Source organism: Barbatula barbatula (assembly GCF_947034865.1).
Source record: "Barbatula barbatula genome assembly, chromosome: 7".
Classification (NCBI taxonomy): domain Eukaryota; kingdom Metazoa; phylum Chordata; class Actinopteri; order Cypriniformes; family Nemacheilidae; genus Barbatula; species Barbatula barbatula.
Window position 1 is genome coordinate 21,948,782 of NC_136770.1, and position 17,970 is coordinate 21,966,751.

General features: G+C 39.0%; 2 protein-coding genes across 6 annotated transcripts in view; one reads left to right on the forward strand and one right to left on the reverse strand.

Moving 5' to 3' along the window:
• ripor3 (RIPOR family member 3) overlaps positions 1–10,325 on the reverse strand; it is a 155,322-nt gene extending 144,997 nt beyond the window's left edge. The window contains exon 1 of one of the 2 annotated variants that reach the window (XM_079459617.1): positions 10,148–10,325. The gene's annotated coding sequence lies outside the window, so the exon portion shown is untranslated. The remainder of the gene's footprint in view (positions 1–10,147) is intronic. The other variant, XM_079459616.1, reaches the window with a different exon arrangement.
• Positions 10,326–12,746: 2,421 nt separating this feature from the next.
• Positions 12,747–17,970, forward strand: part of chd6 (chromodomain helicase DNA binding protein 6) — a 31,832-nt gene continuing 26,608 nt past the window's right edge. For 3 of the 4 annotated variants that reach the window (XM_079461095.1, XM_079461097.1, XM_079461096.1), the window contains exons 1-3: positions 13,046–13,546; positions 13,931–13,981; positions 15,182–15,233. In XM_079461095.1, coding sequence (XP_079317221.1) covers positions 13,524–13,546; positions 13,931–13,981; positions 15,182–15,233 — 126 coding nt within the window. In that variant the 5' untranslated portion in view covers positions 13,046–13,523. Of the gene's footprint in view, positions 13,547–13,930; positions 13,982–15,181; positions 15,234–17,970 lie in introns of all 4 variants that reach the window. The other variant, XM_079461098.1, reaches the window with a different exon arrangement.

Here is a 17,970-nt window from a genome sequence, read left to right on the forward strand (position 1 = left end):
GAAAAGCTATCATATGATGTAAATAGTTTGAGTATATGTCAAATGTCACGTGATACACAATTGTTTAAGCACTGCAAAAACGTTTTTTCGCCCCCCGGTGGCCGAATAAGTTCATATTTCTTACAGACCTTCAGGACCACGAGTCGAACAAGCCCTGCGAGTGTCGATTCGATCGGCCCCCGTTAACACTGTCTATTGAGTGCTCAAAATTAATTGGCCGATGGCGGCCATGTTTTTTGAGAAACGCCAAAGTCCTTTTATACAGTCACGGTGCATGACACAAAGACACACCATACCAAATAATAAGTCGATCGGGCAAACGGTTGCGTAGTTATAGCCCTTTTCGAGTTCTTTGCTATTATAGCGCCACCTAGTGGCCAAACACCGAGTTTTTTTTACTGTGACCCCGGACTGAGGGTCTACACATACGGTCTAAGCCCCGTGAAGATAGCTCAAACGGTTCACGAGTTATGGTCATTTTAGTGAAATAGGCTACTTCCGGTTCAGACGTTTTGGCGCCCCCTAGCAACGGTGAATCGAAATTTCAACTTTTTTTCAATGAATATTTACATTCACACTCCACAGAATTCATCAGCGTTGGTTTGGTTCCGATCGGGCAAAAATCCAGGGACTAGTTCATTTTTTTTTTTTTTCATAAAATGCAAATTAGCGGAGAAATTTGCATACCGGAAATGAAATCGGAGATAGCCATTTTTTAAGTTTGGAGCCAAGGATTCCAATGACACCAATAACTTTGTTGTGCGACATCCGGTTTACGAGCATTGAGCCCAAACGCATTGGCCATCGCTATAGCGCCACCTATGGACCGACATGGCTGGCTCCAAGTATCTGAGTAGCGAGCAAGACTACTACCATCCGACAAAGTCTCGAGTTTCTACGACTTACGGTTTGGGCTGGGCGACGCGTTTTATGGCGGAAGAATAATAATAAGAAGAAGAAGAAGAAATATAGCTGCAAGCAGCGATTCCCGGGTTCGAGCAGTCTAAAGCGTCAAGATTGTTCAGAATGAAGAGAACTAGCGGCCAAAAGCCGCTGCCTTTAGTAGGTGACCTCAGAGCTAGTTCTTGAGTTATGGCAATTTTATTGTAAAAGGCTCCGCATAATTAGAACTTTTGGCGTGCGTCCCTTATCGACCTTGAAAGGAAATTTCAACTTTCTTTTGATAGTTATTGACATTCACACTCCACAGAAGTCATCTGCATTGGTTTGGTTCCGATCGGTCGAAAAACCAAGGACTAGTTTGCGAAAGTAGGTTTTTGATATCATCGGCGATAACTCACGAACCGTTTGTTTGACAGAAGTGGTTCCGGAGGCAAAGTTGTTCAGAATGAGGAGTGCTATCATATGATGTAAATAGTTTGAGTATATGTCAAATGTCACGTGATGCACAATTGTTTTTGCAACCAAAAACACGTAAAATTAGCCAGTTTTACTGTTATAGCGCCACCTAGTGTCCAAACGCCGCGCCCTTACGTATGTGACCTCTGAGTGATGGTCTTCACATATGTTTCAAGCCCCATGATCATATGTCTAATAGTTATTGAGTTATGGCCATTTAAATGTAATAGGCCCCGCCCATTTTTTTATTTTGGTCCCTCTAAGCGACCTTGGAAGGAAATTTCAACTTTTTTTCGATAATTATTGATATTCACACTCCACAAAAGTCATCTGAATCGGTTTGGTTCCGATTAATCGAAAAACCTAGGACGAGTTCGCGAAAGTAGGTTTTTGACATCATCAGCGATAACTCACGAACCGTTTGATCGACAGAAGCGGTTCCAGAGGCAAAGTTGTTCAGAATGAGGAGACCTATCAAATAATGTAAATAGTTTGAGTATATGTCAAATGTCACGTGATACACAATTGTTTAAGGACTCCAAAAACGTTATTTCGCCCCCAGTGGCCGAATGACTTCATATTTCATACAGACCTTCTTGACTATGAGTCGAACAAACCCAGCGAGTGTCGTTTCGATCGGCCTCCGTTAAGTCGGTCTAAGGAGTGCTCAAACTTCATTGGCCGATGGCGGCCATGTTTTTTTAGATACTCCAATGCCCTTTTCTAGAATCATGGTACATGACACAAAGACACACCATACCAAGAAATTAGTCGATCGGGCAAACTGTTGGGTAGTTATTGCCCTTTTCGAGAAAATGTATATTATAGCGCCACCTAGAGGCCAAACGCCGACTTTTTTATACTGTGACCTCGAACTGAGAGTATAAACATATGGTCCAAGCCCCGTGCAGATAGCTCAAACGGTTCACGAGTTATAACCATTTTAGTAAAATTTGCTCCTTCCGGTTCCGACGTTTTGGCGCCCCCGGCCACCGCAAATCGAAATTTCAACTTTTTTTCGATAATTATTTACATTCACACTCCACAGAATTCATCAGCATTGGTCTGGTTCCGATTGGTCAAAAATCCAAAGACTAGTTCAATTTTTTTATTTTTGCATAAAATGCAAATTAGCGGAAAAATTTGCATACCGGAAATGAAATCGGAGATATACGTTTTTTAAGTTTTGAGCCAATGATTACAATTTTATAAAACACTTGGGTGTGCAACAAACGGTTTAGGAGTAATGAGCGTAAAGGCGCTTTTCATCGCTGTAGCGCCACCTATGGGCCGACATGGCTGGCTCCGAGTATCTGAGTAGCGAGCAAGACTACTACCATCTGACCGAGTCTCAGCTCTGTCGGACTTACGGTTTGGGCTGTACGATCAGTTTTACGGCGGAAAAATAATAATAAATATAGCTGCAAGCAGCAATTATCGGGTTTCGAGAAGTTTAGGTAAGTAAACGTCGACCAGTCTCAGGGATGGCAAACTAACATGTCCACAATCGACAATACAACCCCACACCCAGAAAAATGAGTCAAAGGGTCAGCATTGGCTCATACAGACCCAGGCATGCTCACACACACATGCACATATAGGACATACATTACATTTTCTCATATCAAGTCATTCGGACAATTCAGTAGCAAGACTCACGTTATCAGGATAAATAGGTCAAATCCATTTCAGAAATGGCCCTAACACACATCCTCAATGAATGATAGCCTTTAGACCCAGAATTTTGACTTAGGTGATCAGTAACAGTCTATGCAGACTACGCATGCTTACAAAGACATGTATGAAAAGCCCATTTGAATGAATATTTCACCTTTTGGACTTTTATGAAGGCATGCCTCTTCTGATGAGCATGCTTGTTTTGAGTCATAATATGTATAATACTACTTAATTGCAAATCAGTTGGATTATTTATTAAGGAGTAGCAACCTTTAACGTACATTATTCACGTTAATATAAAAAAGGACCCTGTAATGGACACACAACAAAAAAAAACTCAACATGTTTTTAATCATTGTTGACCTATAGAGTCCAGAGAATTGTACTATGGTGGAAATTTTGAAATTGCTTGAAAATCAAAGAACTAGTTTGCAAAAGTACGATTTTAACATCATCAGCAATAACTCCTGAACCGTTTGATTGACATCAATAGATCAAGAGGCAAATTTGTTCAGAATGAGAAGAGCTATCATATGATATCAATAGTTTGTGTGTATGTCAAATGTCACGTGATACACAATTGTTTAAGTAATGAAATACGCGTCAATTTTGCCATTTCTACTGTTTTAGCGCCACCTAGTGTCCAAACGGCACCTTCTTTTGTAGGTGACCTCGGAGTGATGGTCTACACATATGTTCCAAGCCCCATGATGATGTGTTAATCCGTTCTGGATTTATGGCCATTTTAATGTGATAGGCTCCGCCCAGTTCAGTTTTTGCCCCCCCCCCCACCGTGTATGAATGTAAATTTCAACTTTTTTTCAATGATTATTTACATTCACACTCCACAGAAGTCATCTGCATTGGTTTGGTTCCGATCGGTTGAAAAACCAAGGACTAGTTCGCGAAAGTAGATTTTTGACATCGTCAGCGATAACTCACGATCCGTTTGATCGACAGAAGCGTGTCCAGAGGCAAAGTTGTTAAGAATGAGAAGAGCAAACATATGATGTAAATAGTTTGAGTATGTGTCAAATGTCACGTGATACAGAATTGTTTATGCACTCTAAAACCGTTACTTCGCCCCCTAGTGGCCGAATGAGTTCATATTTCTTACAGACCTTCAGGACCACGAGTCGAACATGCCCAGCGAGTGTCGTTTCGATCGGCCTCCGTTAACCCTGTGTAATGAGTGCTCAAAATTCATTGGCCGATGGCGGCCATGTTTTTTGAGAAACCCCAAAGTCCTTTTATACAGTCATGGTGCATGACACAAAGACACACCATACCAAATAATAAGTCGATCGGGCCAACGGTTGGGTAGTTATTGCCGTTTTCGAGATATTTGCTATTATAGCGCCACCTAGTGGCCAAACACCGAGTCTTTTTTATTATGACCCCGGACTGAGGGTCCTCACATATGGTCTAAGCCCCGTGAAGATAGCTCAAACCGTTCTCTAGGTATAGCCATTTTAGCGAAATAGGCAACTTTCGGTTCGGATGTTTTGATGCCCCCTAGCGACCCTGAATCGAATTTTCAACTTTCTTTTATGATTATTTATATTCACACTCCACAGAATTCATCAGCGTTGGTTTGGTTCCGATCGGGCAAAAATCCAGGGACTAGTTCTTTTTTTTTTTTTTTCATAAAATGCAAATTAGCGAAAAAATTTGCATACCGGAAATGAAATCGGAGATATACGTTTTTTAAGTTTGGAGCCAAGGATTCCAATGACACCAAAAACTTTGTTGTGTGACATCCGGTTTACGAGCATTGAGCCCAAACGCATTGGCCATCGCTATAGCGCCACCTATGGACCGACATGGCTGGCTCCGAGTATCTGAGTAGCGTGCAAGACTACTACCATCTGACCAAGTCTCGAGTTTCTACGACTTACGGTTTGGGCTGGGCGACGCGTTTTATGGCGGAATAATAATAATAAGAAGAAGAAGAAGAAGAAGAAGAATAAAAATCCTTACAAAAACAATAGGTTTTCAGCACTTCGTGCTCGAAACCCTAATAAAACCAACAAATACAATAGGTTTCTAGCGCTTCGCGCTCGAACCCTAATAAAAATCCTTACAAAAACAATAGGTTTTCAGCCCTTCGGGCTCGAAACCCTAAAAAACCCACAAATACAATAGGTTTCTAGCCCTACGGGCTCGAACCCTAAAAACCCACAAATACAATAGGTTTCTAGCCCTACGGGCTCGAACCCTAATAATAAAAATCCTTACAAATACAATAGGTTTTCAGCCCTTCGGGCTCGAAACCCTAATAAGATAAATGATGACAGACTTTTCTGGTGAACTATAGAACTCTTTGTGTTTTCCAACACCAGCCAAATTGACAGCATAGCCGAGCCTTCTTTTGGATATAAATCGCCAGTGTTAAAAAAGGTCTTATTAACACTCACGGGTATATATAATCCAGAGTGTTTATTATATATACACTGTAAGAGTTCATTTGACCTTTTTTAACACTGGCAATTTTGCTGTGTAGAACTACTTGGCCTGTGTTTTTACAAAGTGGTTCTTTCCGGCCTGGCTTCGGTCCACCTGGGTCCACCTCACATTAAATTCTTAAACCAAAGAGATTTTACTCCTGCGTGTTTGATGTGCAAATCCTTTTCTTGTACTTTTCCAACATGGCTCTTCTTTGTTTTTCTTTTGGAGACGTATAGTGTTTCAGAAATGGAGTGAAAAAAGGTGAGTTCATCGAGGATGAGAGCGTATTGGATATCGCGGCGGGGTTACCACCAGTAAAGTCAATGACTCAATGTTATACAAACAGTTCTCTCTTTACCTCGCACACACACACATACTCTTGCATGCATGCACCGGCACCGGCACCCACACACCACCTCTTAAAAATGTGTGCTCACATTCTTATAGCTAATATAAACATATGGAAATTGTATTTCATATCCGACTGAAGAAAAAAAAGTTCAACCTCTTCTACTTAGCTTTTCTCAGTGAATGTGCTCTGTATGTTAGATATGAAACTCTGCCTGACCCCCTGATGGCACATTTTGCACTGTATATACTGTACATCTGTGTGATGTATCTGAAATAGCACGGCAGTGAGCCATTACTGTTCATATATCTATGACCATATTGGTTCTACAAATATGGCCAATACTTGTGTTGTCCAGCTTTTTGTAAGAATGTTTGAACGTGATAAAGATTTGTCTTTTTTCAGTATTAAAATAAAGCTCATAGACATAATTTTTGTCATCATTTACTCACCCACTTGTCATTTTTAAACTGACCATTGACTTGCATTGGTTTTGTGTCCAGAAGTGAATGGGTGCTGCCGTTGTAACTTGTTTGGTTCCCAACATTATTCAAAATAACTTATTTTGTGTTTTGCCTTAGAAAGAAAGACATTTTTTTAAATGAGAAGAAGGTGAGTAAATAATGAGAGAATATTCATTTTTGGGTGAACTGACAGGTCATGACTGAAGGGCCCTTGAGCAAGGCACCTTACCCCTGATTGCTCTGCAGTAATGTGCCACTGTATAAATCTACATGTAAGTCGCTTTGGATAAAAGCGTCTGCCAAATGAATAAATGTAAATGTAAAATGTTATTTTATGGTTTTATTTACTTCGAGTAAACTGCTGGAAAGAAATACATTTTGCCAGATGTTTATCTCTGATGAAATTCTGCTAAATGAATGACACACTAATTTTTTAGGGTACTTTAAAGACTTTCTATTGGACTTGTCCACAGGGGATTCCTGATTGATCGCCATGAGCTGGTGAACCTGTGATAAAGGTCTTAGACGGATAGAATCTTGTGTTTTTCAGCTTTGGCATGTGCTATCTGAAGCAGGCCACCAGCTGAGGAAAGTGCTCCTCATATGTGTGTGTAGATAGTGTGAGGCACACACACCTCGAAATACATATGGTCATAGATAAACAGGAAGCAAGAGCTTCGAACTCTGAAGAAATTAGAAACTTTGTATGCTTTCTGCTTCCTAAAGAAGGCAGTAGGTTTATATATTATGAGAGCGTTTATGTCGAGGGCTTAAATTAGATTAGGAGGGTGTGTTTTATTCTCACGAGCAACATCCAAGACAATGAACCTCTCGACGTGATCGTGGTTGGGAAAGCCCCACCAACTCATACAGATGTGGAAGAAGAGCTTTCAAATTCTTTCAGATATTACTAAATTATATCAGCAAATATGATTCTCAGGTTTTTAGAAAGAGAGCGAATTAAATAACATACTTTATCCATCAAAGATTCACCTTTGTCTTATTCGAGTTTTAAAAGAGATTTCAAGAATGTCACAAACTGAGCTCAATTACATTTTCCTCGTTGCACTATTGCATATTTATTTTTTTATAAAAGAGCGTAACCATAACACATGTTCTTTATTTCCATTTTTAAGGTGAACTATCACTAACCTGCCTGTGTTTACTTTACATCACTGTTTTCTACAGGTAACCCAACCCCAACTTCCAAGTTTCTAAATATTTGACAGCTTTCTTAATGTAACACAACAATTCTCTAACATGGCTTTCATTGTCTGCCGGCTTGTTCTTGTACAGCCTCCCATGAGGAATCCATGTTCAGAATCGAAATAGATTCCTTTAAAGGGTGTTTCTGTCCATGCAAAATAAAACAGAAACCCCCTTTAACAAAGGATGTGAATGAAGAGCAAGAAACATAAAAGATTTACGGAGGGGGAATGAGGGAATGATAGATGAAGCAGCATTTTGGGACTGCTTGATTCATAATCTCATGGTTGTTGTGCCCGTCTTGAGGGACATCAGAAAATGGGAATGCTGGGTATTTCAGACAGAGTGTAAGTTGAAAAACGATGAACTCATTCCTCGAGGGCTGTGAAACCTGTCTGAGGTTTTTTCCACAACCACTGGTTTGCATTAGAGCATGACAAAGAATGACATTAAACATCATTAGTCATCACGCAGAGGTAGTGGTCTTCTTCAGTGCCTAGAGCACAGGGACAGGCCCGTTTCTGAAGGAATGTCCTGGGTTAAATACAATACAAGCTGTATCCTTATCTATTGGATGTTAATGATTATTACATAAAACATGGGCTTCTTTAACAGCAAAAATGCGTTCACAGCAACGTACTTCCAATGGAAGCACAACCATGTGCTTGGATGCCACAAATACAATAAACTCATATCATCGCTTTAATGTATTCAAAGCTTTTATTTATTTCAACACCTCTGATTTCTGACACCCATTAAATAGGTGACAAAACTTCACTCATCATAATCAATATATTACTATAGAAGGTTTTAAAGTGACAAGATAATATATTATTTATAATAGAGTGCAAGCTAAAGAAGCCGAGAAGAACAGTTAGATGATTAAACTTGTCTCTCCAATATTTTGAACTTAGACCAAGCTAGATGTCAATGTACCATACGGTTTCTTTAAATGTTTAAAAACAACAAAACTTCCAACAAATAGTTTATTTAATACAATTATTATACAATAAAATTATCATTTAAAATAATATTAAAGTCCCAGTGAAATAAAAAATTACAACGCCTAGTTTTTCATGAGATATTGCAGCCTTTGTTGTAAATAGTTTATCAATGTGGGTCATTCTCTTTTTAAATTCATGTGCCCCCTCATAATCTTAAATTCAAATCTGAAAATACGCTTTCTTCCTGTAATGACTATCCATCTTAGAAGACGTATGTTAGATGGCTTGGGCGGAGCATCCGTTAACTCTTCCCCTTCAACTGTCAGTCTTCTGCCAGTTCCATTAAAAAATGCGACGGCTGTTTTCATACATCAAATCGCAGAGAAAGAAAAAAGCCACGCCCACTATTTTTCTCGAGTGAAATTATATTTCACTCGGAAATGTGTCAAAATACGGAAGTTAAATGGATTGCAACTTCCGGTTCATGGGGACTGTAACATAAATGAAATATAAATAGTTACTAGCCAAACACAGACCAGAAGTTTGCTGCAGTCCCGGCGCGCGCGTCCGATGAAACGGTCTATTCAACTAAATCAAGAAACCTCATGGCAATAAAAGTATTTAAAATATTTAAAGTATGAGCATGCATATGTATACAGCCAATATAATTCTGTTGTTTCACTACAACGCTCATCACCTGAAAATATTCCACGATTTCACTAACTCCGAAATAAATATGTTTCTTGCAGTTTTTCCAAGAGCACACGCCAACAGCTGAAAAAATAACCATTTACCTTAGACTTTGGTTAGAATCATTTTTAAGCCAAACTGAACCTCATCACCTCCTCAATGGAGCAATAATTCTTTGTGAGTGCAACAAAGACACAGGGCACACAGGGCAGCATGTGCAAAGTCAGATGTCATCATTTGATAAACAACTTGACTGACACACACGCTCACTATTACTGCATAAACACAGTTTCATTGTACATGTTAAACATTCATTGAGACTTTAAAGCGACCGTTCACACAACACTTTCATATTTACTCATCCTAATGTCATTCTTAACCTGTATGACTTTCTTTCTTTCGACAGAACACACAAGAAGATATTTTTAAGGATGTTGGACAACACTGGACGCCATTGACTTCCATTGTATGGACACAAAACCACTGAGACGTTTCTCAAAAAAATCATCTTTTATGTTCTACATATGCAAGTTTTGCATGATATGAGAGTACATAAATGAGAGCAGATTTTGGGCTGGTGAACTATCCCTTTAAGACAATTATTTAAAGGGGAGGTGTGTACAGTTTGGAGAAGACAACTAGCCTCACCAGACAAAACTGCTAAATGAATTTGAACAACTCGTTCTGTCTTCCATTGGTTTGATCAACAGATTGCCCTGCTACAGACTTACACTAATGGTTGTACCAGTGTCGATGTCGGATACCGGTTGAGGATGCACAAACAATGTTTTGATAGATTCATTGTGTATACACCATGTGACAAAGAATTGCTGACTTAAGGTTGACTCTGAATATAATTTTTTTAACACCCAAAGAATTTTTCACATTTTAAAAGGGAAAACAAAAGCAGACGTTTCAAACTAACATGCACCCTGGGCATGCAACACATGCAAGAAATACATTTTTGCTCTCGTTCTAAAATGAAGTAAAACATCAAGAGTTTTTCTTACCGTATTAAAAAGTTCTTCGATTCCAGACTGGGTTTATGTCTGACAACAAAGTGAAGAGTCATGTAAGCTCATCTCTGAGGCTGTGTGCATACGCGTGTGGCAACAGATGTCTGTTCTCTCCTGATAGCGTGTGTTTCTCACTATGAGGCTCCAGTGCTCAGAAATGACACCTGATTCTGAGAAACAGTTTTTAGAAGGCAAACTTAAAAGCGTCTGAACACATCCAACGTGTACACGGCTCGGATTCTCTCTCTCCTTTATTTCTCATCCTTCACTTTAGCCAGTCTCACAGTGTTCTCCCTTCTGCATTGGCTCTCTCTCTCTCTCTCTCCTCCCATTTCATTTTAGTTTTCCCACAATCCCTTGTCATTTCTCTACTGTGTCATGCCGGGCGAGAAACACATCGAAGCTGTAAATTTTAAATTCTTCCATTCTACTTTGAATGGGCTTGCGCACTTGGCACCATGAAAGAACTGAGAAACTTGGAACAGGCTCCTTGCAAACTCTACAAGTGCATTAAATATCTAATGAATACACAAAGGATACACACAGCTAACATCGGGGGGATGGTCTGGGGCTAAACTAAACTATACTGATTTCCACATAGTCTCAAATGCAGTCTCTTGCTGTGAGGGGAATACTTTTAATGAGGCTGGTTGGAGCCTATATACTGGTTTCTCATTATTCTGTAGTGGGACGGAGAGACCGACGTGTGTTCTGTGAGACTATTTAAAAAATAATTATAATATCGGAACAAAATGGTTTTATTCACACACATATAAAATAATATTTAATATGATCGAATCAATCAGACTATTTTGGTTACAACAATGAAATACCATTTTTAAAGTTGAGTTTAACATATTTTACTGTATAAATACAACTCTTGGATCACAAATGAAATCTCAGTTGTTGTACTTACACTGCAAAAATAATAAATCAATAGTAAATTGAGATCTTTGCTAAAATCTCCTGCTGATTTTTCTCCTGAGAGCGAAAATAATCTCACATGTCCCTTCTGATCTCACCAGTGTTTCATTATGTGCTCAGATTTGCCAAGATACCAAAATCTGACAGCAAAATCAAAGACTTCAATATCAATTTAAACATTTCAAATGTCCCACAGGTTTTAGATACACATACTGTATAGGCTACTATGCAGATACCTACCTACATAAAGTGTCATTGTGTTTTCACTGCTTGTTAATGTCACTTCTGCCCTCTGCTGGTTTTGCATGTTACACGAACCTGTCAGCATTTACTTTACTGCTATATCATCAATATTCATAATTTCATTATTTATAATCCTTAAATTAATGATTAAAAAAGTGCAAAGTTCAAAGAGGTCAAATGTGTTTTTAAAATCAGACACTGAGGATGAGAAAAAATTTGTTTTGGAGTTTGTTGTAAAGGATGATTGAATTGTTTATGGTTTGCATGTTCTTGAATAAGTTAATATCATAAACTGAAGACTGACACTCTGAGCTTAGAGCCAGTAAATGAGGATGAGAGACATGCAGAGAGAGTGTAGTAGATGAGAGGGAGCTTGAAGGTTTGTTATAGGTGCTTCCAAACAGATGTGCAGATTAGTCATTTTACCTGCACGTTCTCAATCTTTACAAATATAGGGGAGACGGAGACGTATGCTTGTTAATATTTAACACAAAAAGTGTTTTTTGTTCTAGCTATTATTGAAAAACGCATATCATAAAACATCCATTGATGCGTCATAGCAGGGTATGGTGTTGGGGTATCTGAAAACAATTGAGCCCCGTGCAGCAAGAACATGTTTATAAGCCATAATGGGAGCCGAAGCCTATAGTGAAAAGTTAAAATTTCATATTTCCAGACATCTGGAAAGTTAATGTAAAATTGTGTAACATTAATGTTGGATTGTGAGATACTGTGACACAATCTGATTATCTGTTTTTACTGTAGATCCACTTTGGCCCTTTAATCAAAGGTCTCCCTACATCATCAGTGAGTGATTCTAATGAAAGAAAATATTTCTCAATAAAAACAATACTCAATTCAATTCAATTTTATTTATACAGCTCTTTTCACAATTTGCATTGTTCCAAAGAAGTTTTACAGAAAAAAACGACAAACACAAAAAAGGTCAAACACAGTACACGAATAGTTTAACTTGTTATATAAACATCTAGTAAATAATATCTAAAGTCAGCAGTCTCCCGGAGGTTTATTTAGCATATTTTGCATTAAGTGAATGGCATATAGCGACTAGTACATCTACACTCCAACATCGTCTGTTATCCACTGAGGGCCACTTAAATACACCAACAGCTACACAGGTGGGAGTCGTGGGACCATTCTTAGACCTTAGAAACATATTCAAAGAACAACACGGTAATACATGTTAAAAGATCCCAGGGACCATAAAGGCACCAAAAGTAACACGTACTACTACCACGATATTTTAGATACTATAGTATTCGGACACGTACCATGGTACAAGATTGATGCACATTTCCCCATAGCGTCAAACGCGTTCAACCGAGATGGAAAAACCCCAACACATCACAAGGACACATGCAGTTTCACCCACATGCTTTATTACAAGCCCTGTTATTCTCACATCCGGGATACGAAACACGAGCAAAGACGTGGAATGTTGCATTTTTTTCCTCCTCTCTCATGCGCCGTAATGATGGAGTATACAGCACCACGATTGGTGGATGCAAGGGAGAAATACAAAACCCACAGCTTAGCATAGCATAGCAATCCGCACGCGACGCCCAAAACGCGTGCGACTCGGCTCCGCGCGATCCCCAGATGCGCGTCGCATGCTCTCGGTAGAATTACAACAGAAGAAGCTCCAGATATACACGAAAAGACACATCCACACGAGGGGCTAAAAGTGCACAATGGTCGCAGGAGATACGCGTCTCTCACACAAGCTTAGCGCAGCGTCGTTTCATTGACAGCTCGTCGACCAATAGGAACGTCCGGCAGCCCGGCTGCGCTCAGACGAGGCCAATGGCGACCGGCTAAATCCGGGCCTAAACGTCTGTTAGGCTGTCGTTGCGGGCGGCCAGCGCTAAACTTCACCAAATAATAGCTGTTTGTATTTTGGCTGCCGCAGTAGCCATTTTAGGTAAGCACATATTTAAACTTTTTATTTTTAGGGCGTCCCGCGCAGAGCCGAGGGAAGCGGGCGGCGCGCGGACGCGTCAAAGTCTCGCATCCCTTCATGAATGAACCGCTCTCGCGCGTTAGGATTAAAGAAATCGCGCTGAGTTTTCTCCCCGACTCCCACCCCCTCTAATTTTTTATGCATTTTTCTAAACTGTCATGGCGTTTAGTGTCCTTGGAAATAAACGCGGAGACGCGGACGCGTAGGTTTTCGCGCTAGCTGATGTCCGGAGCCGGTGTGTCCAGGTAGGTGAGGTCGCGTTTGACTCCGCGGAGTTTGAGCGGCTCTTCACGTGTGTAACGGCTGAAATATAGAGCGCCGTTGCCGTGACATTACAGTTAGCACGTTGGCTAGCGCCCTACTTAGGCTAATATATATGGGACACGATGTCGGGGTGTTTTTATTAGGGCAGAGGCGAGTTTGGCATATCTTGAGGTATAAAGCATCCCGTGACCGGCTTCAAGTACCGGGAACAATGTAACTTCTCTTGTAACTCCGGGGTTTACTTCAACCCTTGGTTTGTGGTGTAGCCCCTTTGTGAATCATGTATTATTATTATTGTGCATTTAACTTGGATGTCTAATACCTGTTCGGTTTTGTGACAACTTTGTTTTTCTTTTTTTACACAGTTCAAATAGTTGCATAGGTAGACTGACACCTGTCTCGTCTCAGAGAATGGGGTAGGTGGTATCTTTGGGCCCACTGTTGGTTTACCTCAATGTGTTTCTCAATATGTGTTTTAACAACCTTAATGTTTAACAATACCTTTAGTTATACTGTACAAGTACATTTTTGATTATGCGCTCTTATAAAAATGCAAGTTAATGCATGGATTTATTTTTAATGCACTTAAAATAAATGGTAGTAAAATCATGGGTAGATTCACAACAAGACAAGCCTTATTGTGAGTTTATCTTAATAAGGCTTTATTTATTTTATTTTAACCAGTTTGATAACCACTTGAGAGGTGGATGGTGATATAGTCTGAATAAATACAGTTTAGGTGGTATACATCTTTTTTGAATGCAAACTTTAGATTTTTTATGAATGAGGTCTTATGTTTATTCAGTTCGCAGACATTTTTGTAGTTTTTCTTTAAATGCAATCTAAATAGTGACACCAGTCTCAAGGTAGACAATAGGGTAGTAGGTGTTTTTTGGCCCATTGTGGGTTTATCTCAATGTTTTGTTACGTAAACATAGTGTCTGCATTAACAGAAAGAGATGTTAAAGATGGCTTAGACTCTTCTTCATGCAAGTCATGCTTTAGGTATATAACAATAGTGCTGCAGTCCTTATGGTTTTCTTTATAAGTGGTTTGACACCGGTCTCGACTGGTTTGGTCTCAAAATGTTTTTCTGTGATTTTATGTAAACCAGATGAAGGAAACTAAAATAGCCTGTTTACGGTCAGAGTCATTTTCTGAGTTTTAGCCCAGTGTAGAATAAAATGACCTTGACTTATTACTGCGTATAGCTATTCAGTGTCAAGTTTAGGTTTGAGACTTTTTTTATGTAGCTTACTGATGCGTGGGTCACTGATATTAAATATTAAAAATGTCTGCTGGGTGGTGGGTGCATGCTCGCAAGCGGAAAAAAGTGCTTATGATATGCACTTCTCTCCTAATGAGATCTTCGCTTAACTTTACTACAGTTTGTACCAATTTTTCACCTATGTATTTGTTACAGACCTGAAAAGATAGTCATTCGAAGGATATCACACTGTTTTGGACTGTGTTTTTGTTTTAGAAATCTTAACATGCAATACATTTCAAACAATTACGCTTAAAACGTATACAAAAGGTCCTCTAACTTACATCTGTTGAAAAATGTGCGGTTGTGTTTTTTGCCGTATGCATGATCCTTTGTATCTCTTTTGCAGACGCAGACACAAAGTTCAAGAAAAAATGAAAATACAAAAGAAGGACAAGCAGGTTGGTACATCACGTGTGCTTCTGTCAGATGTTGTGTGAGAGTTCACCTCTCTTTCTCTATATATCTGCCTCGCTCGCTCTTTCGCTCACACCTCCATATCATTCACACATCCATCTTCATCGCAAAAATAGAAAAAAGATCAATCCTTGCACTATATCTTTACTTTATTAAAATAGCTACAATCCAGCATTTTGCTTTTATCAGCTAGATCCATGCCCTTAGCCAAACCTTAAATTCACATGCACAATATCCCTTTGAAACAAAACTTTTATGTCTAGAGTTTGTGTATTTGAATGTGTAAGTTGCATGCAAAAATGTGAAGCAAACTATTGTCATTTGTTTATGATTGTTTCTGTGTCCATTTATGATGATCTATGTTCCACATTAAGTGCAGAGTAAAGACCATCCTAATGCCTTTATGTTCACCTTTTTCGAAATGATGAAAGAGAAGGCCCAGAGTTTTATTCTTTAATTGAATTTAGGTGTTTTATTAGGAGTAGAAGGGTATTAAATGAGTCAAGACTTCTAATTTCCTTAAAGTGAAATGAAATCCCACTGGTCTTAACGGGATCTACATAGAGGGATTAAAAAGTGAAACATTTAGTTTGTAATTTTGTAATAATGGCAGGCAACCAGGAATGGATTTAGCTAAAGAGAACTATGGATGCGTTTAATATCTGTATTTGCACGTCAGCAACCGGACGCAGCTTCTCTGATATGATGTTCAAGTCGGGTGCTCTCTGTCTGTACATATCTGGCTCCTGTATGGACTTCTGTTTATGTTAAGGCTAAACCTTTGAATTTAATTTAGGTTGCCATGTACTCAGCATAAATTTGGTATAACATGAAATGGAATTCAAAAAAAGAAATTTTGGCAATAGTCACATTAACATTCACCTGCTTTTGGCTGCATGTCCAATTAATACCCACCATCTGTGTGTGTCTGTTACAAGCTGTGGCATATAGCTCTGCTCGTACATTTGCTCTGTTTACACTTGATATTAATATCTGTTTCAAGTTTCCTCAAAGCTGGTTAGCCAATACCTTGTTTTAACACACGTCTTTGACCTCTGAATTTAATTGAGAGGAGGGCTTGATTTTGTGACGCATCATCTACATCACAGATCAATAATGTTCCTTGTCGTGTTCTATACATTGTGAAGCCGCTCTTATGAATCTTTTGGCAATTACACTACAAAAGCATTTTGCACATATGCGTCAACACCTGTATGTGCTGCGGTCTGAGGTTGATGTGATTTTATTGCTGGAGGGCATCAAGTCATTACTGTTGGTTACTAGATGTTCCTGCTGATATTTTTAGACTTTAACACTATAACCCTAAACTGAAGAACAGTTTTCTTAACAGTTATCGTAATCTCAGTTTAAAATTTCTCAGTTTTAAGGAAAAAGTTTTTTCACTGGAATTCAAAATGAAGTAATTGTTAAGATACAAAGAAGTACTGTTTTGTTATTTAAAACTTGTGTTTATTGTAACTCTCATGAGATAAAACAATTGTTTGACCACTATAAGAGAATTTAAAGGAAGCAAAATGTTGGTTGTGTAGATTTCTGATAGCACCGAGTTTTGAATATACTGTACATATACGCCGCAACAATCCACAATGTTTTGATTAATTGCCTTTCATCCCTGTGCATTGTGGGCACGACATCATATTCCAGTGTGCACTTCTGTTTTCACAGTCCTGAGACTTGAGTAATTAGTACATAGAAATCAGTTGTGAAATGAGTTGTAAAGTTCTGAAATGCCAGCCAAACGTTGTGATCATTCAGCTGTCAGGTTGTCAACATCACTTACATTTTTCTCTGTCAGTCTGGAGTTGTAAGTCTCTCCGTGTTTTACCTTTTATGTGGAAAAGCACCTGAGGACAGTGTTGTGAGATTGCTGGACAGATCAGAAAGGTTTTTGGTCTGCAGAAAGGATCTTAAATCTCTTGAAGCGGACAACCTTTCTCGGGATAGCACAGCAGTGAAGCTGTTATCTTGGATGGGACAGAGTTGTGTGTTGGTGAAGCGCCCCATAGGATTCGCGTGTTTGTCGCTTTAAGAAAGCGCAGCAAAAACATGCTGACCGATTCCTGTCATTAAAATTCAACATTGCGTCCGATTTCAGACGTACATTTTTCATTTGACGATGTGTTCAAAAAACGTTCACATACATTACGAGACACCTCCAGTCCTCCGGCTGTTTCATATCACTCTCATGCAAATGACCTGCATTTTTATTTGAATTTCGGTAGTGTGAAACTCTAAATTGGGCTGGTTTGTTAGAGATAACTCTATTCCCTTTGTGCCAGACAATGAATTAAAGTGTTGTTCCTAAAGGCCCCAGGCAGCTTAAGACTGGGGAACCAGCTGAAATTTTAACCGACTTAAACCTATTATTTTACTTTGCCCTCTATGATTCGCTTAAATGATGTTTAAGCTTTTAAAAGTGAAATGGGAGCTCTTTATTTGAGTTTGGTTGAGAGATGCTGTTTCCTTGTCATTCTTACAGTTACACATTACCAGGCAAAGGTTTTGAGGCAATTGACTGAAATTGCTCAAATCTGAAGAATACATATATAGCTTTAATAGACATCTTAAGCAAAACTTTGATTCCACCTTTTAATTATAGTCACAAACATTTCCTTTAAAGCACAAATTGTATTAGCCTCGAATCTTGTAAACACGGTTTCTCATTGTGTAAAGCCAGCCAATCAGAGCAAAGCTTGTTGG